At 45.2% G+C, this 27,477-nt stretch overlaps 4 protein-coding genes across 5 annotated transcripts; 2 read left to right on the top strand and 2 right to left on the bottom strand.

The window, feature by feature from the left end:
* Positions 1-1,028: 1,028 nt before the first annotated feature.
* Positions 1,029-3,105, top strand: LOC128439680 (uncharacterized). Its single transcript, XM_053422063.1, has 3 exons — positions 1,029-1,327; positions 1,981-2,455; positions 2,678-3,105. The coding sequence occupies exons 1-3, from the start codon at positions 1,291-1,293 to the stop codon at positions 3,018-3,020; spliced, it is 855 nt and encodes a 284-aa protein (XP_053278038.1). The 5' UTR covers positions 1,029-1,290; the 3' UTR covers positions 3,021-3,105.
* Positions 3,106-4,065: 960 nt separating this feature from the next.
* ints4 (integrator complex subunit 4) lies at positions 4,066-13,655 on the top strand. The gene is made up of 24 exons (XM_053422050.1): positions 4,066-4,239; positions 5,148-5,342; positions 5,495-5,612; positions 6,129-6,235; positions 6,327-6,441; positions 6,768-6,859; positions 7,001-7,051; positions 7,443-7,531; positions 7,670-7,790; positions 7,917-7,988; positions 8,111-8,285; positions 8,868-9,073; positions 9,172-9,314; positions 9,826-9,941; positions 10,050-10,183; positions 10,370-10,536; positions 10,629-10,722; positions 10,875-10,955; positions 11,056-11,186; positions 11,272-11,331; positions 11,682-11,841; positions 11,978-12,121; positions 12,221-12,341; positions 12,617-13,655. The coding sequence occupies exons 1-24, from the start codon at positions 4,180-4,182 to the stop codon at positions 12,808-12,810; spliced, it is 2,946 nt and encodes a 981-aa protein (XP_053278025.1). The 5' UTR covers positions 4,066-4,179; the 3' UTR covers positions 12,811-13,655.
* Positions 12,897-15,623, bottom strand: aamdc (adipogenesis associated, Mth938 domain containing). 2 transcript variants are annotated; one of them, XM_053422067.1, is made up of 4 exons: positions 15,529-15,623; positions 14,693-14,843; positions 14,472-14,567; positions 12,897-13,492 (listed from the first exon to the last, which is right to left on the bottom strand). In XM_053422067.1, exons 2-4 carry the CDS (start codon positions 14,822-14,824, stop codon positions 13,352-13,354), a joined length of 369 nt encoding a protein of 122 aa, XP_053278042.1. In that variant the 5' UTR covers positions 14,825-14,843; positions 15,529-15,623; the 3' UTR covers positions 12,897-13,351. The 2 variants fall into 2 exon arrangements, with proteins under 2 accessions (XP_053278042.1, XP_053278043.1); XM_053422068.1 differs by lacking the exon at positions 12,897-13,492 and adding an exon at positions 13,524-14,256 and having other exon boundaries at positions 14,454-14,567.
* A 6,611-nt stretch (positions 15,624-22,234) lies between these two features.
* On the bottom strand, positions 22,235-27,411 carry LOC128439669 (protein FAM222B). Its single transcript, XM_053422051.1, has 3 exons — positions 27,276-27,411; positions 25,941-26,068; positions 22,235-25,519 (listed from the first exon to the last, which is right to left on the bottom strand). Exons 2-3 carry the CDS (start codon positions 26,020-26,022, stop codon positions 23,373-23,375), a joined length of 2,229 nt encoding a protein of 742 aa, XP_053278026.1. The 5' UTR covers positions 26,023-26,068; positions 27,276-27,411; the 3' UTR covers positions 22,235-23,372.
* Between the last annotated feature and the right edge of the window lie 66 nt (positions 27,412-27,477).

Consider the following 27,477-nt stretch of genomic DNA (forward strand, 5'->3'; position numbering starts at 1 on the left):
TATAATAATCAGGACTGTGAGCGGGTGGCTTGGATCTCAAAGTGCCTCCGGCTGTTTTCTACACGATGGATCCTCTCATAGTTTTCACTTTTATTTCATTTCACAGAAACACAAACAGTGTGAAAAATCGGGCCGAGGTCAGTTTCCTGCCTTTGTTCAGAGAAATGTCAGACGTGGAATCTTACGTACATTAGCTTCACCACAGTGTGAGTCCATCCCCCCCCCCCCCCAACAGGACAGGTTGAACACTATAAATACATTGGAATTATAGAGGTCAGATCATAATATACATTATTTAAAGGCTCTTTAGATAAAAGGAGGAGACATTAAAACTGATTGAGAAACCAACAGTTCCCTCAATGAGCAGCTGGAAAAAACTCATTAACTGGAAGAAAGAACCAGATTCAATGTGGGAGAGACTGATACCTGAAGTGAAGTTAAGATAAGATAAGATAAGAGATGATAAGCTAAGTGGAGTGAAGTTAAGATAAGATAAGATGATAAGTGAAGATAATATAAGTTAAGATGAGTGAAGATAAGTGAAGATAAGATAAGTGAAGTTAAGATAAGATAAGATGATAAGTGAAGATAATATAAGTTAAGATGAGTGAAGATAAGTGAAGATAAGATAAGTTAAGTGAAAATAAGATAAGATAAAATAAGTGAAGATAAGATAAGATAAGATAAGATAAGATAAGATAAGAGAAGATAAGATAAGATAAGATAAGATAAGATAAGTGAAGATAAGATAAGTGAAGATAAGATAAGAGAAGATAAGATAAGATAACAGTCTTCTAATCATGATGAATGTTGAATGATGACACATCTCACTATGTTAAAGAAAGTGAAAAACATTTTCTGGATCCACATCCAAATTGGAGGAGCTCTTCCAAAAACCATGGTCAGAAAATGGACACTGTTGTTTGAGTCAGTAAACACAACAAATCATCTCAGGATGATCTTCATCATCATGTGGGTGGAAGCTCTGGAGTAAGTGAAACTAGAGCTTCTTTGTCAAACCACTGTGTCAAAGAACAACAATGAGTTTTCACACATAGAAAAGAAACAGCGGTGAATTAAAAAGGAAATCATTTGCTGATGGAAGGGATATTTTCATGAAACCGACCACAGATGAAAGATGTCCTCTCTCTGAAGAGCCACACACACTGAACGCTGTCTTCTAGCAGGACGTGAAGACATCTACAGAACCAGGTCAGTTTACTGTCACACAGGAAGTGAAGAAGGAGCAGACGCACAAAGACAAACAGAGTCGACGAGAGAACAGCCACCATGAGAGTCCTGCTCATCACCAGCCTGCTCCTCACAGGTACGTGTTACAAGAACTTCAACTTCAACTTCAACACAAAGACCAAGACGATACACAAACATCAAAACCCGACAAAACAAATGAGTCTTAATCTATTTTTTTAGAAATGTCACCGAGTTGATAGAACGTAGGTTGAATGTGATGAATAACACCAGGACCTCGATGAAGAGGAAAGATCTGAGGATTTGGCCGCAGCTTGTTGGACCAGTTGTAAATGGTTCATAATGATTTGGAGAGAAGTGAAAAGTGACTCAAGTCTAGACAGGAGAATATGCTTATTTATTAAAGTTTATTTAGTAAAGAGCACCTCAAACCAGTCACACCTTGTTTCTCATTGATAAAATATCAATACATGGGTCAAATTTAATGGGTTTTCAGTTGTTTTTATTATATAAAATTCTGCAGAGCATGAATTTCTAGGATCACCTTTAGTTTTGAGTGTGTGGGACGAGCAGTGAGCCCTGATCAGAGGAGCTCAGTCAGTGAAGGGAACTGGAACCAGTGTGAGGAGGATCAGCAGCGTGCGATGGGAGAACAGCTTCAGAACCAGGACCACAGCTCAGTAGCAGCGTTCTCGTTCATCTGGAGCCGGTGGAGAAGATGCACTGAGGCAGGTGACCAGGGAGCTGCTGACAGATGTGTTGTGTTTCCAGGTGTGTGGTGCAGCAGAAACACAGTGTTTGTGTACAGCCGAGTTGGAGGCGACGCCCTCCTGCCTTGTTCCGGCCTGGTTTCCTCAGACTGCTCCCTCGTCTCCTGGACCTTCTACAAGGGCGCTGACGTGCGTTACACCCATGAGGTCACAGAGGGCCGAGTGAGGGCGGAGTCAGACAAGAGCGAGCGCATGTCCATCACAGCCGACTGCTCTCTGCGCTTCCGTGACCTCAGGGTCGCTGACGTCGGCTCCTACATCTGCTTCCAGGACGGAAACTCCATCAATAACGTTTACCTCTCTCTCCTCGCCATCACTGCTCTCTCCGGGATCCCAGACCTGCAGCCGGGAGGAGACCTGGTCCTGAGCTGCATCCTGTTCTCTTACTACGACACCGGGAGCTGTCAGCCGTACTCCACCGAGTTCAGCCTCAGCTGGGTGACGGAGGCCGGGGCCGTGCTGCCCACAGAGAGCAGGTCCTCACCTTTCTCTTGATTGTTTGTTAATATGATCACATTCACATCTGACCTGTGGTGTGGAGAGTTTGTGTTTGTGGTAATGAAAGAACGTGTCAGCCAGTTCTGTGGTGCAGAGCAGTGATTTGAAAACACAACATCAGTTTGTTGGTTCTCATGATGACATGTGTCAAACATCAGATGAGTGTCAGCTGTGTTTCTCTGATGATCTCCTCTGTGCAGGTACGAGCTGATCAGCAGCACACGCTGCAACATCACCCTGGTCACAAAACTCCGGAGGGAAGACAACCACAGGAAGTGGAGGTGTCAGGTGAACGCCACAGGAAACAGCAGGGCGGCCTTTCAGGACTTCACGTCCAGCTTCCTGTTCCAGAATCCGTCCACAGACCAAGAGCTGACTCCCCCGTCGCTCACGGTCTGTCCAGAGCAGCTGCACATCAGCCACATCGTGCTCTGCGTGGCTCTGCCGCTCATGGTGATCACGGTGGGGTTCTTCACGTGGAGACGAGACCGTGACAGAACCAAAACATCTGCAGCTGAAATCCAGCTGCAGGAAATGAGCTGAAGCCGATCACTGAAGCACAAGGTTCATTGAATCAGGATCTCACCCAGAAACTGGACTGAACAGACAGAGAAAGAGACGGGGGGGGGGGGGGGGGGGGGGGGGGGAGCTCATCTGATTTACCTTGTTCTGTTAGAAAGTCTCAATTGTTTATGTTGTTCTTCTTCTGGAGTTTATTGAAACTAGAAACATGTCTTGTAATTGTCATGTGATGCTGAGTGTGAAATAAGAGCAGCTGGTTGTTATTGTTTTTGGAAACAACTGTTATTACTTGTAAGTGTGTTTGTACAATAGATGTCGCTTTTAGGATAGATGAGTCATTTTATTGGAAATCAGTACAAATAAATCTCATTTAAAGGACTGGTTCATTTTTCTTTTTTTATGTTTGTCCTGATTTTGAACCCTTTGCATTTCTAAATATTATCTGTATTCCTTGTTGACTGATCTTGACATTAAATTACATATAACTGAATCACATATATCACAAGACATAGGTGACCCTGTAGCTTCACAATATTTTCTATTTGTGCTAAATATATTTTATCTCTAAGTTTTGTCCCGTGACTTCACTTCACAGCTCAATCACATAATAAACCTTTTAATGTTTATCATTATATTATCACGATATACGTCACCAATATTATTTTAGGACTAAAGATTGATATCTGCTCCTCAGAACTCGTGTGAAACTCTTATTTATGAGCAGAGAATAATAAACACTCGATTAACAGCAGAATATTTAACAAATGTGATGTTGAGCACTTGTGTTTTAAACATTAATTGATATATTGATATATATTGAAATATTGAAATATTGCTATATTGCCATGATACTGTTATAATAACTGATATAGTTTTAATGATGTAAGTAAGAGAAGCAGTTTACAGACATTTGAAAATAGAGCTGTTTGAATTTAAAAGCTGGTTCCAGATCAGCTGTTTAGAAGCGCGGCTCCAGAAGGTCACTGGTTCGATCCCAGTCTATCAAACACTTTGATCTGTGTAAAAACACACATTTACAATCGGGAGGAAAGTTGCTCGGAGCAGCGGGATTTACAGATCGCGTGTCACCACCACTACGGAAGCCGATAGGGACAGTGTGAGGTGGCTGCTGGAGACGAGCTAAGCTAAGCTAAGCTAAGCTAACCCTCTCCTCGTGAACATGGCCGCTCACCTGAAGAAGCGAGTGTACGAAGAGTTTTCCCACTCGAAAGTGGTGCAGGTGAGAACACGTGGTCCTCTTAGCGCCGCTCACTGGTTCTGCACCGCCGCAGGAGAACGTGACGAATGACCGCTAGCTAGCCGGCTGATGCTAACGGGCTAACTAGCATAACAAACAACAGCTAACAGACACGACACAGCGTGAAATAAAACGTTTTCATATGAGCTGTAGTTTTAAATATGAACTGTAGTTGTAAATTACCTAAATCAGCCTGAAGTCCATTGATCTAACAACCTCTGGACACGTTAGCTGTTAGCTAAACGCTGACATGAGCTAACTCGAGATTTGTTATGAACTGGGATGATGATGAGTTTATTGTTCACGTCAGACTTCACTTCACATTTAAAGTCCTGCTGCTGTTTTCTGACTCACTAACTTTATTGTTGTTTACGTGTAAATATCAGCTGCGTGTTTTCAACCCTCTGTGTTTACTGAGCTATTCTGAGGAGATGACGTAGATCAAACTTCTTCTTAAACTCCTGAGTAAAACATGATGACATCTGCCCAAGATTTAGGGTTATTACTATATATATATATATATGTGTGTGTGTGTGTGTATATATTGATAATATTTGTATCTATACCCCTTAGCAGAGATGATGAAATAAAGAGTCTGTTATTCAGGACTCTTGTTATGAGATGATCGATTATTGTTAACTGTGATTTCTCTATACGTCGAGTTTATGTCTATAATTAGAATGAAGCCAGTTTACTATGCATGTGAGTAAAGGTCCCAGTATGAAGCAGTGCTGTGACTGTTGTTATTATTATATTTGTGACTGAGGCGGAATCATTCAAGCAGTTTGTGACTTTTGTCTGAATAGACAATATTACACATCAGGAATAGAGAGGATTCCTGCCTTTTAGATAGAACATTTCTAAACTGAACTTTTTTTGCATCCTGACAGATTCCCCAAGAAGAAGCTCCGGCCAAGAAGCTGCGTCTGTCCAAACCCAGTAAGTCTGCGGCTCTGCACATCGACCTCTGTAAGGCCACGAACTCCACTGACGCGCTGCAGTACCTGCTGCAGTTTGCACGCAAGCCCGTGGAGGTGGAGAGCGTGGAGGGCGTGGTCAGGATCCTGCTGGAGCATTACTATAAGGTAACCAGCTACTGACAGGTTCAGAAACGTTGTAGTTAAACCACTCTTTTTTTAGACAAATATAAAACCGACTGTAAACACTATTTACAATTTTTCAAAGTATGTTCACAGTGTTTCTGATGTGAATAATCACTTGTGATGTTGTCTTGCAGGAGACAGATAATTCTGTGAGGTTGAAGATCGCCTCTCTGCTGAGTCTTCTCTCCAAAACACAGGGTTTCATCCCCGACTGCATCGTGGATGACGCCATCAACACACTGACCAACGAGAGTAAGACTCACTGTCACAGTTTGAACCTTGAACTTTTCATCATTTCAGCCACAGTGTCAGTCTGTCTTACTTTATTTTTGTGTATTCATACATTATATTATTTATCAGAAATTCCAAAGAGATTTCCTGGAAATCTGCTGTGATTTCTTTTATGTCTTCCCTAAACGCTGCCTATACAGTGTTTAAGAAATATTAGTAATTTTTTGTGTCCATTATTGTTTTATGCATGAAACAGTGACACAGGTTGTGCAGGACTTAGCATAAATGTATTTAAAGTGGCTGATAAAAGCTAAAAATTCAAACTTTTTTAGTTTTGTATTTAATTCTATTTTATAATATATTCCAAAATATGGGTATGAAAAGGGTTGTTTGTATTTTAGTGGTCTCAGTTGGGAGCAGTGGAAACCAGAGTCCTGCACCCGCTAAGCTTTGTACTGGGAGACACTACAACAAGATCTGCAGAATCATCACAAACTTAAACAAAGTTCAACAAGTTGTGTTTCTCTGTGTCTGCAGAGTCTCACCAGGTCCTCGCTCAGCTGCTGGACACTCTGCTGGTCATAGGTACACAGCTACCTGAGAGTCCTACAGTCAGACAGAGGCTCATTGAGGTGGCATGCAAGGTGACACACAGACACACACACACACACAAACACTACTCATCATTCTCAACAGGACTTTCCATAAAGTGTTTGTTCTGGTTCTCCCTCTCAGCACCTGTCTGATACGTATTTCGGGGTGAGGAACAAGTGTCTGCAGCTCCTCGGGTGTCTCGGCACGGTGGACACGCCTCTGAGCAAAGACAGCGAGGGACCAAGCACATCGATAGGTGTGGGACATTTATTAATATCGTTAAATGGTTGAACTGTGATTCCGACTCTTTAAATGTGCTTTTAAACTGAATCATGTATCATCAGTGTGTGGAAATACCAAGAGGAATATGTTTAAGGGAACAGTCTCCCAGGACATTAGTGTTCTATTAGTTATTTTATCGTTGTGGCAGATTTGATTTAGTTCTCATGGAGTCTTACTGTCTCACTGTGTCCAGCATTATAGTCATAACTCTGTAAACCCACATGTCAGCGTCCTGATTGTCTGATGAGTTGTTGTGATGTGTTTTCATGGTTTTGTTGCCATCTGTCATTTGACATGTAGCTCCAGGAGCAGTGAGGGACGTCCAGAGTATCATTAGCGACTACTTTGGAGACCAGGAGTCCAGGGTCCGCACCGCAGCCCTTAAAGCCATGGTAGGACACCGCGAAACCTACACCTCAAGAAATGTGTCCTGCACCACACTCGACTTTTCAGAAACCACACAGTGAAGCCACAGTCTGCGGCCAGAGAACTCAGCATGTGCTAATATCACAACTCTGCTCTTTGCTTTTCAGCTGCAGCTTCACGAGAGAGGCATGAAGATTCATCAGATCATTTATGAACAGGTAACAGCAGTTAGATTAACCTCCTGAGATCATGGACGTCATAGAGTCCACAGATCTTTGTCTCAGATGTAAAAACTGGGTTCGGTGTAGAGTTTAGATTTGTTTTTACATCTTTGTCTGTGTGAGAATGATGATCAAATACTGAAATAACAAGTGTTGGCCATGTGAAAGATCATTTATGGTTTCAAACTACTTTGAATTGTCCTCTGGTGGTGGTGACCATAGCAGCTACAACTACAGTGGCTGTAAAAGTATAAACATGTTTTTGTGTTTGTGTATATTTATGTTTAAAGAACATATGAGACCTCTGTACACATTTGATCCCTGATTTTTTTCTCTAAAGTTATTGGCAGATTCAAATAAAGAATTTAAATGATAAATGTGTTTGCAGGCCTGCAGGCTGCTGTCAGATGACTATGAGCAGGTTCGCTCTGCAGCAGTGCAGATGGTCTGGGTGCTCAGCCACCTGTACTCAGAGAGGTGAGGAGATCTGAGGATAAATGAGGACGACGAGAAGCCAAACTGCTCAAAACAAAACCATAAAGACCAATTATCTGTGTGATTGTTTGTACAACATCAAATTCTTTCTTTATTTCACTCTTCTCTCCGTCCAATCAGCATCGTGCCCATCCCATCCTCCAATGAAGAGATCCGACTGGTTGACGACGCATTTGGGAAGATCAGTCACATGGTCAGTGACGGTTCCTGGATGGTTCGTGTGCAGGCAGCCAAAACACTGGTGAGGCAACAGGATCCACACACACTGCATCACAGTAGTATACAGTAGAAAGTACAGTATATAGATACTAGGCCTTATTGTTATGTAACGTTCAGAAGAGAAACGTGTTCATTTCTTTTCTCTCAGGGTTTGATGACGCAGGTCAGTCCTCAATTTCTAGAGCAAACTTTGGATAAGAAGCTGATGTCAGATCTCCGGGTGAGTCGTGGTTTATCACAAGATGTTTTTTTTATAGAAATTATGGCAGAATTATGAGTTCAATCAACACCGCTCCACTCACCTCCTCTTCCTCTTCCTCTTCCTCTTCCTCCCGTGTCCAGAGGAAGCGCACGGCTCATGAACGAGCCAAGGAGCTTTTTGCTTCTGGAGAATTCTCCTCCGGCAGGAAGTGGGCGGACGACGCCCCCAAGGAGAGGCTGGACAGCAACACGGTCGCCCTCATCGCCTCCGGAGCCTGCGGCGCCTTCGTCCACGGCCTGGAGGACGAGATGTTCGGTACAGACACACAGGCTCATGTGATGTTAAACACACATCCCTCTGAAAGAGAGGCGGTGGACTAGTGGCAAAAACTTGGACTATGGGCAGAGAAGGTCTCTGGTTCGTCTCTGGTTCGACTCCACGGAGAAACAACAAAAAGACGAACCTGGATTGATCTTTCCAAAAATCCAAGAGGATTCTCCCTACCCTGTCTAGTGCCCCTGAGCAAGGCACCTTACTCCCCCAACATCTGCTCCCCGGGTGCCGTACATGGTCGCTCACTGCTCTGTGTGTCCTGCACCAGATGGGTCAAAAGCAGAGGTTACATTTCCCTACCTGCATGAGTGTGCCTGTGCATGTGTTTGGGACGAATAAATGGATCTTAATCTTAATCTGATTTACAATCTAAGGCTCTTGTCAGGATTTCCTCACAAGGTTTTATAATGTGAGAATTTATGATTGATTAACATCGAAGAAAGTCGTGACACTTCTTCCCTCCATCCTTTCCTCAGGATTAGATTTACACCAGGACTCTACCTATCTAATGACCTCTGCATGTTCTTCCCACTGGTCTTCACTCCATCTCTCATGTGGTTCCAGAGGTTCGTATAGCGGCGGTGGATGCCTTGTGCCAGCTGGCTCGCTCCTCTACCAGCTTCGCCGAGAAGTGTCTGGACTTCCTGGTCGACATGTTCAACGATGAGATCGAGGAAGTGAGGCTGCAGTCCATCCACGTGCTGAGACAAATATCTACTCATATAACACTCAGAGAGGACCAGCTGGACACTGTGCTGGCTGTGCTGGAGGTATGTATACACACACACACACACACACACACACACACAGAGAAGTTAAACAATAAGGTATTTCTGGACCCACTGATGAAGTCCCTGTCTGTCTCCAGGACAAGTCTCGTGACATCAGAGAAGCTCTCCATGAATTACTGTGTTTCACCAACGTCTCCACTAAAGAGTGCATCCAGCTGGCTCTGCTGGAGCTGCTGAAGAACCTCAACAAGTATCCCACCGACCGCAACTCTGTCTGGAAGTAAGACTCACTGTGTGTGTGTGTGTGTGTGTCTGTGTGTCTGTCTTTGTATAGTTATGAGGCCAATTCTGGTTCAAAACCATCAATGTGGGGACATTTTCACTGGTCCTCCCGAAGTCAAAGGGCTGTTTGAGGGTTGAGACCTGGTTTGAGGGCTATACAGTTAGTTCTGGTGGTTACGGTTTGGGTAAGGGGCCCAGGGAATGCATTATGTCAATGAATGTCCTCACAACTATAGAAGGTGTGTGTGTGTGTGTGTGTGAGACCCTGGTTTAGATAAAGTTAGAGAGCCACTGGTTGATTGTAGTGAAAGTGTGTTTTGAAACTTGATACCATACAAAGGGAGTGTGATGTTAAAAACCTAAAATACAGTTAAACATCAACATTCCTACAAATGATAAGATTCACAGCCACTGAACCTCTCGGTGCTTGAAGAGCCACCTACCAGTAGAAGCTGGACTAACCCTAACCCTGATGGTTGACTGTTTATCTTTTCATTCTGTCCCTCGAGGTGTCTGAAGTTCATGGGTTCCCGTCACCCGACCCTGGTGCTGCCGCTGGTCTCAGAGCTGCTCAGCACGCACCCGTACTTCGACACACCAGAACCGGACATGGACGACCCAGCCTGTATCCTCCACTCACCTGGAAACTGGTCCAACCATAACAACAGTTTGTTTAGGAGTCAATCAGCTTGTGTCTCTTGTTGTCTTCTCTTGACTCTGGTCCTGCTCTCAGACATCGCTGTGCTGGTGCTTGTGTTCAACGCAGCAAAATCCTGTCCCACCATGCCGGCCCTGTTCTCTGATCACACCTTCAGACACTACGCCTACCTGAGGGACAGTCTGTCCCACCTCGTCCCGCCACTCAGGGTGAGAGCTCCGCTGCTGAAGTGTTCAGAATCAGCTCACATTCATTTCCTTCACTGATCCTTCTCAAAGTATTTTTGGGCGTGGAACCCAGCAGCTGTGAGATGAGTCGTGACCATAAACCATTCAAACACTCAGCTGCTCTGTTCACTCACTGTCAACACCTGGAACTGTTCTCCTGCATCACAGCTGCCGGGCAGGAAGCAGATCTACGGTCTGGACTCGGTGGACTCGGGGGGTGGTTCTGGTTCTGTGGAATCAGCTCAGCTCTTCCTGGTACAGAGTCTGAACCGGGTCAGCACCATCCAGAACCTGGAGGCAACCGGAGCCCAGGACCTGCTGGACTTCACTATACGGTACAAACAAGACGTGTTGGAGGTTGTTTAGTGACTTTAAAGTATCTGGTTGAATGAAGGAGGAGTTTGAACCTCTGACCCGTGTCGTGCAGAGACCTGCAGCGTCTCGGGGAACTTCAGACCGAACTCGTGGGAGCTGCTGAGTTCTGTGCTACGTACCTGCGCTGCCAGCTGCTGCTCATGAAGGTGCCTGTGTTCCTGTCTGTGTTGTTGTCTAGTTCCATTAACCATGTGTGGCTGCAGAGGTCCAGTAAAAGTTGCATATTGTTGTGTAGCAGCTCTGGTTTGAGGAAACCGAATCGCTGATCTTCACATTTGACCTTTGCCTCGTCCCTCAGGCTCTGCAGGACAAGCTGTGGAACATGGCCGTCCCTCTGTGCCTCAAGCAGAACGTCACGGCCACCGCTGCCGCTCAACAGGTCAGACACACACACACACGTCTGTGTTACCACTCCTGTGAGGTCCTCTAGGATGAAGTGTGTGTTCATTTTACATGTGTGTGTGTGATTGTGTCTGTAGATCTTAGAGGAAACCTATAAGCTGGAGTTTCTGTACAGCGGTTTGGAAAACAGACAAGTGGCCACGATACATCATGTCCGCCTGCAGGCCAAAGCTCTGCAGCTCATCCTGACGGCTCGCACCAGACAAGGGTCAGGACCCACTCACTCACTCTGACATGCAAGACTTCATCTGGTCACACACATCCGTCCATACAGATGTTTCTTTCTTCTTCAGGTTGGATCCTCTCATCAGCAGCTGTGAGAAGTTCCTGCTGGACGTCGAGTCTTTTCAGAGGCGAGTGAAACAGACTCGACTTACACATCAGTCCTGATGAGCTCACTGGGAAAATAATAAATATTTAATATTAATTATTTATCGACATTTTAAAAAGCAACCACCTGCAGGGGAGACAATCTACTTCCTGTTTACACAACATGACCAGTGAACGGTCACATGATGTGTGTTTTCAGGTGTGACAGTTTGGACAGAGATTACTAATGCAAAGTTAAAAACATATTTCCCTACTACCTGTTTGTACTGTTTTCTTTTGTAAATGGTTTAAAAAGTTCTCTGTGGTGATGAGCTCGTGACCAGGTCCCTGAACGCTCTTTATTTCTTCTTCCCTTGTTTCTTGGAACCTGCAGGCTGTTTCTCACGGAGCTGCCCCACCTGCAGGACAGTTTTGTGGATAAACTTCTGGAGCTGATGCCGCGGCTGTCGTCCTGTAAACCTGCAGAGCTGGTGAAGATCCTGCAGACGACCCTGAGACAGAGCGGCCTGCTGCAGCTCAAACTGCCTGAACAGGTAAGGAGGAGAAATCTCAAACTCACTCCCGGTACAGGCTGCCGCTCTCTGAGCAGCGGTTTTCAGTTTGGACCTCGACACCGGTCGCTTTTCAGCCAGTTGTTGTTTTCGTTAACGTTTCCTCGCCCGTCAACAGATTCACCGGGCGACCGCCACCATCATAGAGCCGACGGGGGAGTCTGACAATCCGCTGAGGTTCACTTCAGGCCTGGTGGTGGCGCTAGACATCGACGCAACACTGGAACACGTCCAGGATCCTCAGACCAGCGTGAAAGTACAGGTCAGTTTGACTCTGAACTCAAGTTTCTCACTTCACAATCTGGGCTTGGGTCAGTTTGATCTTTAGTGACATTAAAGCTGCACCTCGTTGTGTCTGCAGGTTCTGTATCCAGACGGCCAGAGTCACGTGATCCACCCGAAACCTGGAGACTTCAGAAGACCTGGACCCGACCGACACAGACTCATCACACAGGTCTACCTCTCGCACACAGCCTGGACGGGTCAGTCTAACACTCTCACCTGACATATCACAATGTTTCAAATGAATATGGATTCAAAGATCAAACAAACACGTTCTATCTGCTCTTGTTCTCCTGTATCTGGCTTTAACATTTATCCCAGATGGAGTCTTCAGTTTGAGAGGATTTATTAGATTTGCTCAGCTTATGCTCAAACTGCAATCAGATATTAAAACTTAATGGAGCCAAGATGCCTCAGGGTCCGATCACGATGACCACTTCCACGACTGACTGTACCCTCTCCTCTTTTCTCTCAGAGCCGTCTCAGATCGAGGTGCGCCTCCTGCTGGCCTACAGCTCCTCCTGCACCTCCTTCTCCTCCTCCGCTGCCAAGCAGGGGTGGAGCGACAGCATCGACGGCCTCCCACCACCAGAGGCCGCCGTCGAGGGAACGATTCAGTTCAGCAAGCCAGTCAAAGTGTTCATCATGCCCAAACCCACCCGACGCTAACCAGACACACACAAGAGACTTTCACACACACAACAGTGTTGTTTTCATTTGTACTGTGTAGTGCTTCTAATTAACACAAACCCATGTGAAGGAGATTCATGCTCTCGTTTTATTTTCTGTGTCAAACAAGACAGACAAACTCTCATCTCATGAAAACTGTTCTGAACGTTCATGAACTTCACAGCAACCAGTGAACGCTCTTTACACAAAAGGTCAAATGTTCTAACTTTTCATCTTCAATCTGATTTGAAGTCGACGATGAAATAATATCAACGACAAACTGAATTCAAATATACAAAAGTGAAAAGAGTTCCCTGATTTATAATCTTTATATAAATTCTCTTTAGTCGCCAGTGACTTCCACAGCAAAGCAAACACACAACGTGAGGAACAACCCACTTTCAGATTAGAGCTGTTGTTTGAGTCACAGTGATCAGTGAGATCTGCAGGAGGAAACCACCGGTTCAAACCAGACGGTGGAACAAAGCACCTCCATCGCCTGTCGGCCATTTCCTCCGGTGGACGAACACAGGGCCCGTCCTCAACAGGTGGAGTGAAAGACTCCGCCCACCTTGACCCCCTGACCAACCAGCTTGTTGTATTCAGCAACGGCCTTCTCCGTCTGCAGGACTCTGACGTCCACGCCGCTCTGCTTCACAAAGTCCAGAGTGGTGGAGGGAACCTGAGGAGACACGGCCACAGACTTAACACTGCAGAAAGCAACACAATAAATCACCACTGTGGCTGCAGGGGGCGCTGTTGCTGAGTAAAAGTTACCCAGGAGGCGTTTCAGGTGGAACAGATTCACATGTTTTACTCAATAAACACGATCCGGAGAATTTTTACCCTTCAAGTCTTTGTTCTTCTGTTTCACTCATGTTAACTACAGAGATTGTGTTGTTCTGAAAACGTGCTGCTCACACTGCAGACACAGTGTCCGCCATGAAACTGGTCACTTCAAACTAAATCCATATCTATATAAATTTGTTATATCGAATATCTTCCAAGTCTATTCTGATCAGATAGAATACTAGTAGTATTCTTTACATATAGTATTAAGGAGACATGTTTTTCTTAGCTCTGGTGTTTTATAAAGTTTTTTGTGAATATAAAAGTTCAGCAAAGTAAAAAGGTCTGTGGTTAAAGGCAGAAAACACTGAAGCTCCTGAAACACCCCGTCAGTCGTCCATCCCATAATTCGACATCATCATGATGTCACGTCATGCTGCCCCACATTTGCATAATACACGCTTAACAATAGAGAGGGTGATGAAGGCCGACATCGACAATAGCTGGAAGTTGTTGACCAATCACAACAGAGTGGAGCAGCTGGCCAATCAGAGCAGGCTGGGACAGTGATGTGTTTCCTGAACTTTACACTAATTCAAATGATCAATGTAGAAATGAGCAGAATGTGTCTCCCTCCCTTGAGTCTGGATCTTTGAGGTGCTGGTTCCTCTCTTTTTTTTTAACAATATATTTATTGAGTTTTACATATAAGAAACATACATTCAAACATTTATAAACATACAAACGTTTATGAACACCCCCAACCCACAATCAAACACTCAGGGTAAGGAAAAAAGGCAGAAATTAAAAAAAACTTAAATGAGATTAAATAAAATAATAATAAAAATATTGAGGTGTTGGCTCCTCTCTACCTGCAGGGCTTCATTCATCCCTCTGCCGATGACCAGCAGGTCGACTCCCTTCTGCAGCACCTCCTCCAGATCAGCAGGCTGCACTCCAGGGTGATGCTGGGAGGAGAAAAAACAAAGTGTGAGCCCGGTCACAAAGAAAACCCCAGCGGGCTATGGTCCTGTTTCAGTGTTGTGGGATTGAGTGCAGGTTATGTAAAGGTTCTGATCGGGGTCCCACTCACGTTAGTGCCGGTCTCCCTCCAGTCCCAGGCCCGGCTGCCTCCAGGCCACACCTTACAGTCCTTGTAGCTGGAGGAGCATCCCTTCACCTTCATGTGGCCCCAGGAGAGAGAGGAGATCTCTGGAGAGGACATGGCTGGAACACACAACCTGCTGAAAGACAAGGACATCTGGATAACATGTTCTGTCCCTTGAACCAAATCTTTCTACATGTCCCAATTACATTTAGAATCATATTAAGACACGTCTGAGTGCAAACTACAACTGCCTTCCCACAAATCACACAGAGTTTAAGGACCTTAACGTTTTCTCCAAGTTATGTGAAGGTCATTTGTGTAACTGTGTTTTCAAACATCTCCAAAATGATGCCTCAGCGCTTCCATGTTCCTGTAAAACACCTTCATGCGATGTTAAATAAAGTTTTACAAATTATTTATGATGGTTGAAATTTAACATTTCACTGTTTTCTCAGCAACGAAACTAAAAATAGAAATGAAACTAAATGACCACAAACCCAGCTCTGCCCTTTTCTCCTGAATAACACTCAGTGGTAATAAATGAATGAATACATAGAATTATCTTTTTTGGTTTTCTGCATTAATTGATTATTGTGCTCAGATTCTCAAGCTGCCACTTCTGCTGTTATTCAGAGTCCACACAGGCCGACGAGCAGTTTGTGAACGAGCCACCGACTGGAGCCAGAAAACCAGTTACACACTGTTCGTCTGTGGCAGAAGAAATGACAGACGGAAAGACTACAGACACACGTGTGACGTGTTGTCAACAGGTCACTAAGTTTTAAGAGAAATGAAGGCAAAGGGCCCGAACAGCTGTTTACCTCGTGAAGTTGTCAACAGACAGGCCACACCCCCTCGAATTCACTTCCGCCTGTTCTTAAAGGGAAACACAAACCGGAAGCAGTTTAGTTCGGCCTTCCATATGTAAATAGTAAATACCGCATTGCATGATGGGAAACGTATGCGTGGGTCATCAGATAGAGTAAATAATGTTTACAACCCCCAGTGTCCACACTGGAGATATTTTCTACAAAAACTTGTTCCAGCAAAGGGCTGGTTACTCAATTATATAAACTATTGGTGGAAAACCATATAGACAACTCTGAAAGTAAGAGACAGCAGTGGACAGGGGACCAACAAGAGGACCTTTCAGTGGAGGAGTGGGGTATGATATGTTCAAAGGTACATACTCAAACCATTAACACACAACTGAGATTAATACAGTATGATTGGATAATGAGAACGTACATCACCCCTGTGAAGTTAAACAAGTTTGATCCTAATATGCCTGATCGATGCTATAAGTGCAATATTCATCAAGGTACTTTATACCACTGTTTGTGGGAATGTGAGGAGATTCAAAAATGTTGGAGTTCGGTGATACAATATATTTCTCAAATGACCTCTTCTCCAGTACCTCTTAATCCTAAACTATGTATATTAAGCATCTATCCAAACAATTGTTCTCTGTCCAACAGAGAAAAACAAATGGTTGACCTGTGTCTTCTACAGGCCAGAGGCGCTCAATCGCTCTGTCCTGGAGGAATGTGCGTGGCCCCTCTCTAGGCCACTGGTTAGAAAACTTAACGAAAAGTTAACTTATATAGTTAGGAAGAAAGCTTCTCAATTTTACCGTATCTGGGAGATGTTTCTGGACTTTATTAAAAATGGTGAAATTAAAGAGGCTTTGGAAATGTGAAGTGACTAATCTGTGGTGAGGAATGTGTGCTGCACTCTGTACCATCTTTGTAACTGTAATTTATTTTACTTATGTATATATACATATATTTTTTTTAATTTAGTTTAAACTTAATTAGTACTTTCATTGTAAGTTTTTGTCCTTCTTGAATTTATGTTTTAATCATAACGTAGCAATTTTTGTATGATTTAGTGGTTTTGTTTTTTTACTGCCATATGTTCAGGTTGGGGAAGGTTCTTATATGTATGTTAATTGATGTAAATGTATAAAACCAATAAATATATGTTTAAAAAAATAAAAATAAATGTGTGTCTACTGTATTGAAGTGTCCGGACATCGTGACGAAGCGTCTCCGGCCGCTCTGTTATCGTCCGACCAGCTTTCGTTTGTTGAGACTTTAATGATCAAAGGATCGTTACACAACGCCCACTTGGGAACCGAGAGGTGAAGTCACGGAGCTTTTCTGATCGCTCCTTACATGTTTCTCGCTCTCTCTCTCTCTCTCTCTCTCTCTCTCTCTCTCTCTCTCTCTCTCTCTCTTTTCTTCTCCCACATCCGCCTACACACACGCCTTTGCCTTCACACACATATTCACGTTATATATACATTCCGAGACCCAGAGAGCTTGATCGCATCTCGACGCCACGAGATAGATCACAGCAGCCTTTGTTCTCCATTCCCCATCGTCTCTCACGTGTGTTAAGTCGGCCATTTTGACTCTAAGCCACGTGGTCCGGCGGCCATAGTCGATTTTGCGTCACGAAGCCCGTCCGCCATCTTGGCTCTAGATTTCATACGGCAAGACGGCCATTTTGATTCCATATCTGGTGGGTTATACCACCATTTTGAGTTAAAAACCCCAGGGTTTGTCGGCCATCTTAATTTCGTGAGTCATTGCCACTCCCCCTTTCTCTCACACACACACACACCCACACACTACCCATATACACACACACAAACATAGAGATACCATCGGTATTACATGGGTGTGTTATAAATCGTGATAAGTGCTGCTGCTGTCTAGAATAGAATTTTAAATTCTCCTCCTCACCTTCAAGGCCCTTAATAATATAGCAGCTTTTTACCTTAAAGAGCTGTCAGTACCTTATCAACCCACTAGAATCTAGAGCACTCGGCTCCCAGAACTCAGGCTGTCGTCCCTAAAGTCTCTAAAAGTAGAGGAGGAGCCAGAGCTTTCAGCCATCAAGCTCCTCTCCTGTGGAATCATCTACCACTTTCAGTTCGGGAGGCAGACACCATCTGTTCGTTTGAGAGTGGACTCCAAACCTTCCTTTTTGATAAAGCTTATAGTTAGAGCTAATTAGTGCGGCAGAACACAACTTGTTCTATGTTCTAAAATAGGAAGCGTTTAGTTTAAAAAGGAATAGAGGTAATGATGGCTGATCTTCTGAGTGGGCCACATGGTTTTCATCGTACTACCATACAAACCAGTAGCCAGTCAGATTTACCTTGAGCCTCAGTGTAGCCTCAGGTTCAGCCTGTATCATTGATTACAAGACAAAAACCCCTGATGACGCTAAGACGCAAAGGGAATTTATGACACATGACACCCGGAGCTTCTTTTTCCAGTCTTCTCCTTCCTCTTCTCCTTCCTCATCACCCTTTCCCGGAATCCCTTTGCTTTATCACCCGCGGATCCAGGCCCTCTGTGGCTGCACCATGGATCACGATTTGTGGATCGCGTGTCGGAGGTCACGGTGGTGGATCCAGTTTGGTGGATTCTACATCGTGCTGGCTGATCGTAGTGGTAATGGCGGATCCTGTGTCGCGTTGGCATCACATAATGGTGGTGGACCAGAACCGAGGTGGTGGCTGATGATGGATCCTAATAAGCGGCAGTGGACAATGACTGTGGACTATAGTGGATCCGACCTGGATGGCGGATCATGATCTTGCTGGCTGCTGACCATAGACTATGATTGCAGCAGGACTGATTGACATATCGTGTTGAAGTTATCCTTCAAGATGTTCACCCTCATCAATGCTGTTAACAACTTTAATCTTGATGTTTTCCTACACTTCTTGTGTCCGTCCTGTGAGACGGATCCTCACATGTGACTCTCTGAGGTTTCTATGTATTTTTACCTGTTAAAGAGTTTTTAGTAGTTTTTCCTGACTCTTGCTGAGGGTTCAGGACAGAGGATGTCTCACCCTGTTAAAGCCCTATGAGACAAATTGTGATTTGTGAATATGGGCTATACAAATACATTTGATTGATTGATCTCTGTTTCTCTACCTGTCAGTAAAAATAAATCCATGAGGCAACAATAGAAAATGAAGTGAACAGTTTATTTATCTTTCAGTTGATGAGTCAGGAGGAAACAAGCTGAGAAGCAGCAGCAGTAGTAAACATCCAGAGAGGATTTTCACATGTGGAGAACGAGCTGCAGTAACAATGTGACTGATCTCAGCTCAGTTCAACACTTTGACAACACTGTCAGACTACTGGTCCTTGTCTCACTCAGCTGTTACTAGTTTGACTGGTTTAATCTAACGCATGTCACCACTTGAAGAATATTATTCAACCCTATCATAGGAATATAAATGGACCAAATATTAGGAACTTGTTTCAGAAGGATCCAACAGCAGCTCCACAGAGCACAGCCTCCAGAAGGACTATTACATAAACCAACTAAAGAAGATTCCACTAGAGCTGACCTGAGCTCTGCCAAGGACCAACTGTCAATCAAGCTGCCGCTCGTGTTCACTCAGAGAAAGTAGCTCCGTCACTTCGACAGAGGGAACTAGAATTATTGTGTGCCTCCACCCACCAGTGCAGTTTGTACATATTTCATTTTAAAGCCTTTCTGGACCAAGTCAGACAACTTGAAACATTTATTTCTCGTGTTTTTATTTATTATTATTATTGTAGACGCGGGTTTGATTCACCTGAGAAAATAGTAAAATAATAATAGAAATTCACTGACCAACCTTCCACAATAAGGCAACTAAATGAAATAGCTTAGATTATTATCAGTTGGTATCATATTATTTTTATATATTTTGTTTCTGCAGGTTATAATGTATTTTTAAACTGATGTTTAAGCATGTCTCTTAATATCAAAGCAGTGAAGAGAATCTCCAAAGAAAGTGAAAACATCTGGAACTGGATTTTTCTGATGTGTCGTCCTTCTGAATTAAAAGAATCCACAGACGTTTGGAAGAATTTCGCTATAAGGAACATTTACTGTAATTAATATGGTTTCATTAAACAATTTAAAATCTAAATTTAAACACTTAAGTCCATGGATGATCCTTTAAACAGGAAATTTCAATGTTTTGCAATTCAAACTAAATCCTAATGACCTCCATTGTGCTGTCAAGAATCTTTTGTAGATTTGATGAACCTCTTAATCCTTTAATATTAGTTTATGAAGATTTAATCATGTAAAATAATTTCTACAGTTTCAGGTGATCCGAGTCTTCTTCCTCTTCAGGGTGGAGGAAGTGAACCGGAGACAGTGGAACCAGTGGAACCAGAGTCCAGAGAGTTCCATCTTTTCCTAATGAACCCGATAAATAGTTTAGACATTTAAATAATCGTGATCACGTTCATGTGTAGAAAAACAAGACAAGTTGCTCATAAAATCTTTGTGTTTGCAAACTTTATTTTGGTTAGGGGGAATGTTTGTGCAAGACATTTTATTCCTGAAGGTTAGGCAAAACTGGAATATCACATTTCACAAAGTAGAGAAAGTACGCCCCCCCCACACCACTCACAGACGGTCGATGACGGGAGTAGAAATAAACCCAGAGCGTTGTTTCATACCTGCCACAATAAATAACAACACGACTTCTTAGAGCCGCAGTAGATTCTCACAGTGCACGTTCACGTTGGTGAGTTCACTACTTCACAAGATTCTCTCTGACCGTCCGAACGAGTCACGTCACCGGCTTGTTGCTCATTACAATGGGAACATAACGAGCTCGGGGGGGGGGGGGGGGGCACAGAGAGGGACGCTTGGTCACTTTGGTCAGTGAGTCAGCAGCAAACAGTTCACACATCCAGACAGTGTCTAGGAGTCGTGGCACACTTCAGGACTTCAGTCCATGACACAGTATCAGTAGTTACACTAAGTCGCTTGGTCCCCTGTGAGAGATCCACTTCGTGCACGCCTGTGTGCAAGTACCCAAGCTCAACATCCACGCTCACACACAAGCATCCACTCACACGTCTCTCCATACCAAGCCCAGTGGAGGCACTTCATATGAAGGTGTAGACCTGACTGTCGGGGGCTGTGAGCAGGCAGCTCAACGTTCACAGGGCGGGGGGGCACTCAGTGTCTCTGGATGTGAAGGCGTCTGTCTTTAGGCCACAGTGAGACAGATGCCTGCTGATCCCTCTGCCACTTCAAACACTGCTCACGTATTATTATACATCAAGAGTCATCTCCTGCTTCAAGAGACAAACGGCCAATTTACCAGAGAGGACAGCTAATCGTCACCCGTCCCATAATTAAGAACTGGTTTCACCGATACAGCTCGTACATCATTACTCTTCACACACACACACACACACACAACATACTAGTGTGTGTTAAGATTAAATTGAAATAGCAGCTTCGAGGAGCAGGCACGTCAAAAACGAGAGCCAGGAAATGAAAACAAACAAAAAACTGCCGTTAAGTATGAAGACCAAAATCGAGAACCGGTACGCCCCCCCCCCCCACCCCCTCCCCCTTTCATCAGAGCTCTGAGGAACGGCTCCACATCGAGAAAGAGCGAAGACACAGATCCTCTTATTTGCCTCCGAGGTCAGACTCTCGTTTACACTCGTCTCCTTGTCTCTCCATGTGTCACCTAATGGGAAATCACCTATGGCTTCAGGATGCAGTGGTCCGAGAAAATAAATTAAACTATATCAGGATATTTATTAGGAATAACAACTAAAACACAGATCAAATACTTTTAAATAACTGCTACAGCCCTGTTCTACTTATCTAGTAATTCTGCTAAATACTATTTATATTAAGTCTTAAAATCATCTTAAATCCTCAATAGAGAAGCGACACCTCAGACAGAATGACGGGTTATTTATCGACAGTTATTACCTTAGTATTTCCATTTAAGGCAACACCCCCCCCCGTCCCCACTGCCTGCACATGTTAACAATGCCCACTGATCTGACTACGTTTGAACTAATACGTTTTCATCAGATCAGATTTAATCCTGGAACACAGGCTTCAGGTGCAGAAGGAGCTGAACTACAACCAGGACACGAACATCTCGTCTCCTTCACGTTTGCAGGTGTATCTTTTATGAAATGCAGAATCTAATTGCAACAACAGCTTTTAGCAAACACAACAGACTCAGCAATGTTTGTAAGTGATCCGTGTTGTGTTCTGCACTTGTAGCCGAGACTCTGTTGTTCTCTTCCTGAAGCGGGTCATGTGATAGGACCCTGACGAATCAGCAAAGGCTACATCCTGACAGAAAAACCCAACGAGTGGTTGTGAGCGTCCACGTCGTCGTTTCCAAACTTCCTGTCCAGGACTTTTCAAACTAAAATGGGGCCGGCAGCGTTTCAGCGTCTCTGAAACTCAGGATTGCTGTGATGTCAGGACACATCTACAGAAATGTAGTGATGTGGATTTGGCCTGAAGTCGGGCTCTAAGCAGAACAAGTCAGTAAAGTTTGAAGTGGAGGATTATCACTGTGACATTTAAGGCTTTTTCCGGAAGGCTTGATGAACATATACCCAAACAACATCGACCCCAAAAAAAACGGACGAGAGGAAACAGATCCGGAGCTTTGTGCTAGAAACTTCTAGCAGAACAACCTGCAGTGAAAGTTCTGTTTCTGCAGAAGTAGGACACAGGGTAAGGCCAGTGATTAGTAGATACAGATACAGCCCACTTGAGTTACAGTAGTAAAGTGGTGAGGAAACATGTTGAAACAGGGAAATAAAGCATTTTCCTCCGCCTGATTTATTCGTACTTGCACGTTGCAAGTGATTTTCACACACCGACACGTAAACCATTTCTATAACAATGGGCTGTTACTCGGTTTCACATTAGCTTTAGACAAATAGGGGCTAGTGGAGTCTCTGCTCCTTTTGCCAAATGTTAACCATAACATAAAAAAAAATTCATTCTACTGGTCAAGTTGGACCATCTACTGAAATAAAACGAAACATTTAATAAAATAATAACTACTTCAAACGCAAATCTCGACATATTACACACAAGAGGGCACTTTAAACTTTTTTTTAAACGACAGAGAAACCTAGTGTCTACTTGAGAAACTACGCAAATCTCAGGAATGGAGAATGTTTCCGGTTTTGCGAGAGCTGGCCGATGTCTTATTTTTTACTAAAACCATGAGCACTTCGTACACGGTGCCCCCCCCGCACAACAAATCACGAACTACCGGGAACACTCAATTGGGAAGCCATGTAGTCCTGATGGGAGTCGACGTGGCTCTTCACCAGTGTCTGCGTCAACATGGGGGGAGCTCCTGGGACAAAAGCCTTTTCAACAGTCTTGTTAATTGCATATACATGTAACCTTCGTGTTTAAATGGATCGCAGATCTGTGAAGAGGATAAAAAACTGCAAATAAAACCGTTAGGCGCAGACATCCTAAGTCTCGCCTCTGGGCAGTTGTAAGGCCACGAATGCTGGGAAAAAAGCACTGTGACGATTATATAGTGAGAATATTCTCAGCTGCAAACGAATGTGTCAGAACACATTATATACACGAAGAAAGAGCAGCAAATACATGCCAGTGACGAAAAGAGGGATCTCAAAAACCCTTCATCTGCAACAGAAGGTACGACATGGCTTAAGACCTGAGGAACACTTTGAAACATCACAACCTGGTGGGTCTACACATCAAGCTCCGGAGCAATAAACTAATCGATCACTTGCAAGATCTTAAAGAATAAACCACAGAAGCTGAAAGTAGCTGTTGAGACTCAACTCAAGACACCAAGAGGGGACACATGTTAATGGTAGCCTGGGTGGTGAGTGTGGACAGTTCCTCCGTTGCTGGGCTCCTGAACATGGCCCATTGCTGACCTGTGCATCTTCTCAATAACATCCAAGTTCTGCTCCTGAAAGCCGGGCATCTGGAAGTCCCCTCCTAAGTAATCCACATTCTGCATCAACTTGGAAGGTCCACCCGGACCCTCTTTCCCCGGCCGATACTTTGCCCCTGGGACTCGTTCTGTGGAGGCAGCGGCCTGCCCGCCCTGGTAAGTCCCAGGGAGGTCCTGAGGGCCAGATCCATTGTTCCCTGCTGTGGCTGGAAGGCCCCCCCACAGTGGCTGCATGTAGTGGCTATTAATGTAAGGCATAGAACCTCCTGCACAGTTAACAGGGGATGAAGATGGTGGTTTTTCAGCAGGGTGTTTCAGAGGAAAGGATTGTGTAGTGTTTGGTAGCTTGTGAGAATAGCTTAGGTTTCGAGAGGGGAAAGAAAACTCGGCCGGAGCCTCCATCCTCGGGTTCTTGCAGGGATGGGCCCCCTCAGGAGGCTGCTGCATGTGGGCCAGCTGGTGCTGGGCCCAGGAGCGCTGCTGCTGCAGCTGCTGCATCTGTTGTAAATGTTGCTGCTGCTGCAGCTGCTGTTGTTGTTGTTGTTGTTGTTGTTGTTTCTGCTGATGTAAATGGTGCTGAAGCTGCTGCTGCTGCTGCTGCTGCTGCAGTTGTACCTTCTCTGGGTCGGTGTGAAAGGCAGGCATACTATTAGGAGGAGCTATATTTGGCTGTGAATGCAGCCCAGCACTGGGAGTCATAGCTGCCCCCTTGTCTGGGGGGCCCACCATGAGGCAGCTGGGCCCGGAGCCCAGGGCCGGGTGGTGAGAGGACACCCTGGAGCTGGCGTTGATCAGCAGGTTGCGGCTGATGGTGCCGGGGTTTGCAATCTGGCCCTCACAGACTGAGGTGCTGCCCATGCCTGCCCGTGCCTGGCACAACTGGTTGATTTGGTGCACAATACTGCTTATGTCACTGGGCCGGTTCTGATGCATGCCGGACGCCATTGACAGTGGGATGGTGGAGGTAGATACAGTAACATTTGGTGGAGCGTCTGCATCAGGGAGCTTCCGGGGCCCGTAAGCCCCTGGTGGGGGCTGCTGGAGGCTATTAGGCATGGTTGGGGGTCCTGCCCCCCCAGCCTGGGGAAGAGGCTGTGAGCCTGCAAGCCCCTGGGTGTGCTGCACACCATCAGATATGTGGTGCAGATCCTGAGTCACTCCTTGCTGTGTAAGTAAAGCCTGCGGAGGAGCCGCCTGATGCTTTAGAGTCTGCAGATGAGAAAGATGCTGCTGTGGTACGACTGCAGGGCAGGACTGACCCTGACCCTGCTGCTGCTGCTGCTGCTGCTGCTGCTGAGGAGGAGGAGGCTGAGTGTGTGGGTGAGCCAGTCTCTGCTGCTGTGAAGTCTGAACCTGGGACAAACTCTGCTGCCGCTGCAGAGCCTGAGACTGAGCCGCGTTCCTCTGTTGTAGAGCCCCTGGGTGAGGCAGGGTTTGAGGCTGCTGTAGAGTCATTGGGTGAGTCATGCTTGGCTGCTGCTGCTGTTGTTGCTGCGGCTGCTGCTGTTGTTGTTGTTGCTGCGGCTGCTGCTGTTGTTGTTGTTGTTGCTGCTGCCGCTGTTGTTGTTGATGGTGTTGTTGTTGCTGCTGCTGCTGTTGTTGTTGTTGTTGCTGCTGCTGCTGCAGAACCTGTGGGTGAACCATTCCCTGCTTCTGGGCAGCCTGGGCCTGGCCCTGTAGATGCTGCGCAGGCTGGGGATGATTTAAAGTGCTTTGAGTGGCGTACGGCCCACTGTGAGGGTTCATGTTGCCCTTATCAAGCTGCCGGGCGCGGCTACCGTCGGACTCTTTGATGAGGCCTTTGGCAGGCGCACGGAGGACGGCTAGCAGGCCCCTGCTGGCGCTGACCTGAGAGGGGTAGGGACTGTGGCGCTGGCTGGACGAGGACGTGTCGAGCCCGTTGACTGTGCGTCGAATGTGTTTCCTTTGAGGCACTTTGACACTGTTGGGGAAGATCTGGATGGTCAGAGGGTTGTTGGCAATTTTCTTAGCAAAGGCATCTAACTCTGCTGGGGTTGGATAGCTGGCAGAGCTCATCTTCTGTGTAGTTTCCCCTGCAACGTTTACAAAAGGTCAGAAAACAGAAATGAAACAAAGCCCAATGTGTTGAAAATTATGACATCTATGCACCGAAACATCAATATACACAGTATTATACAGTGAAAGGCATATGTGTGTAATAAACTGACTTTTACAGCTGTGGGAATAAACAGTGTCCCGACAAAATAAATACCACCTGAAGTGTCCATCCTCCTTTTTAAAGCTGTAATTTAACCCCACAGGTGGAGATTGTTTTTCATCAATTTAAGGCTGCATACGCTTACTGAAAATTTACATTATTTATACCGTATAAAGACACATCATTATATGGCTCTTTAATGTTGAACAACAAAGTTTAAATGGTCAAGAGGACAGGCTCTGATCCCTGAAGCTTCAGAAGTAACAGAAACCAACATGGTGGACGCCAGCACTTACATTTCTGAAGTCCAGTGTTCATCTGCGTGCGGGAGAGAAGTCTGGCGGTGGGGTCACCTGATGCCGGCAGACAGGCCAGCATGTCACGGTTCCACTAATGCAGCATGGGACACCCTCTCACCACCATACTGGGAAACAGAGAAGAGTGTAAACTGACCTGGTGAGAGAGATGACCTTTGACACCCAGGACAGTTCGACTGCAAATGGCCGCCTTTAATAAACGGATATTTAGCAGTTTGTTCACACTTCTCCTCCTGGGACAAAGTCTTTCAAACTGAAAAGGCTCACATGTCCCATCTGATTCAAACAAGTCAAACAGCTTGGATCACATTTCTCCACTACTCACAGGTTTCCAGTCTTATCGTTACCTCACATTCAACAGAAGACTTCCTGTTTACCATCACATAAGACAAATGTCCTCATTCGATGCTTTTCAATTAACAAATTCAAAGTTCTCATGACTTCACTGATTCCTCTGATAGGACTTCGTCTCCAGCTGACGAAGCAGAATCGTCCACAACAAGGACGCAGCTACCAACAGCAGGTTTCCAGCAGCCAGCTCCCAGTAAGTGCACCAGTCCGACACCCACACAGAAACATGGCTGAGGAAACTATTCAGGTGTGGACATCTACATGAAATACAAAATACAGGGTAACACTCATTCACTTACACACGGTGGCCACAATGCATTCATACATTGGATTTGTAAAACTTTAAATAATCGTTAAATTGGAATAATTTAATTGGAATATATTCAGGTTAATATCTATTTACGCTCGTGTTTCAATCCTGTGTTGATTTTAAACGAGATAAAAACATGAACTCGACAGGAAGTCCTGAGGTTCTTTGTAATATTCCTGTTTTCATTTTGCCGGCTCGTCCCTGTTCAGATTATCAAAGCTACTTGATATAAAGGGGATTTGATCCTGATCCGTCTGAGCTTCCATCCCAGTGGCAGCGCTGCTCGGAGGGGATGCGATCCACACACTCATCGTCACATTCATTCTGCTGCAGATGAACTTTCAGTCTGTAGCTGCTCAGCGTTAGCATCTGTCCCAGCGGCCGCAGCCCACCGAGCCCCACACGGACGAATACCGTGACTGCACCGATGTTTCGGACGGAACCGGGCCCCAACACGAACCGGGCAGCCCGCAGGGTTCAGACGAGACAACCCGGGTGAGACCGCGTCGTGGAGCTCGTTAGCTTGGGTCAAGCTCCACATAAATAAGGAGCTTCTTTGTGCTGGGGGAACGGAGGCCGGCTGCTAAGCTAACTTTAGCTCCCCACGGAGCCGGAATGGCGGCGGCACCGGAACCGAAGAGGAAGATACTTACTCCTCGTGAGTGTATGAGTGCGGAAACTTCATTTTGTGGAGATTTAACGTGGTTCTGTCGGTGGAACGCAGAGACCGTCCCGGTGCCTCGGTGCTCTGCTGCTGTCTGGCGACGGCAGCTGCACTCACTGCGCATGCGCAGAAGGACAGGACCCCACTCCTGCATTTAGGCGTCAACGGTGGACGCCTGCTCAATAATCCCC

This window comes from Pleuronectes platessa, chromosome 5 (genome assembly GCF_947347685.1).
Source record: "Pleuronectes platessa chromosome 5, fPlePla1.1, whole genome shotgun sequence".
Lineage (NCBI taxonomy): Eukaryota > Metazoa > Chordata > Actinopteri > Pleuronectiformes > Pleuronectidae > Pleuronectes > Pleuronectes platessa.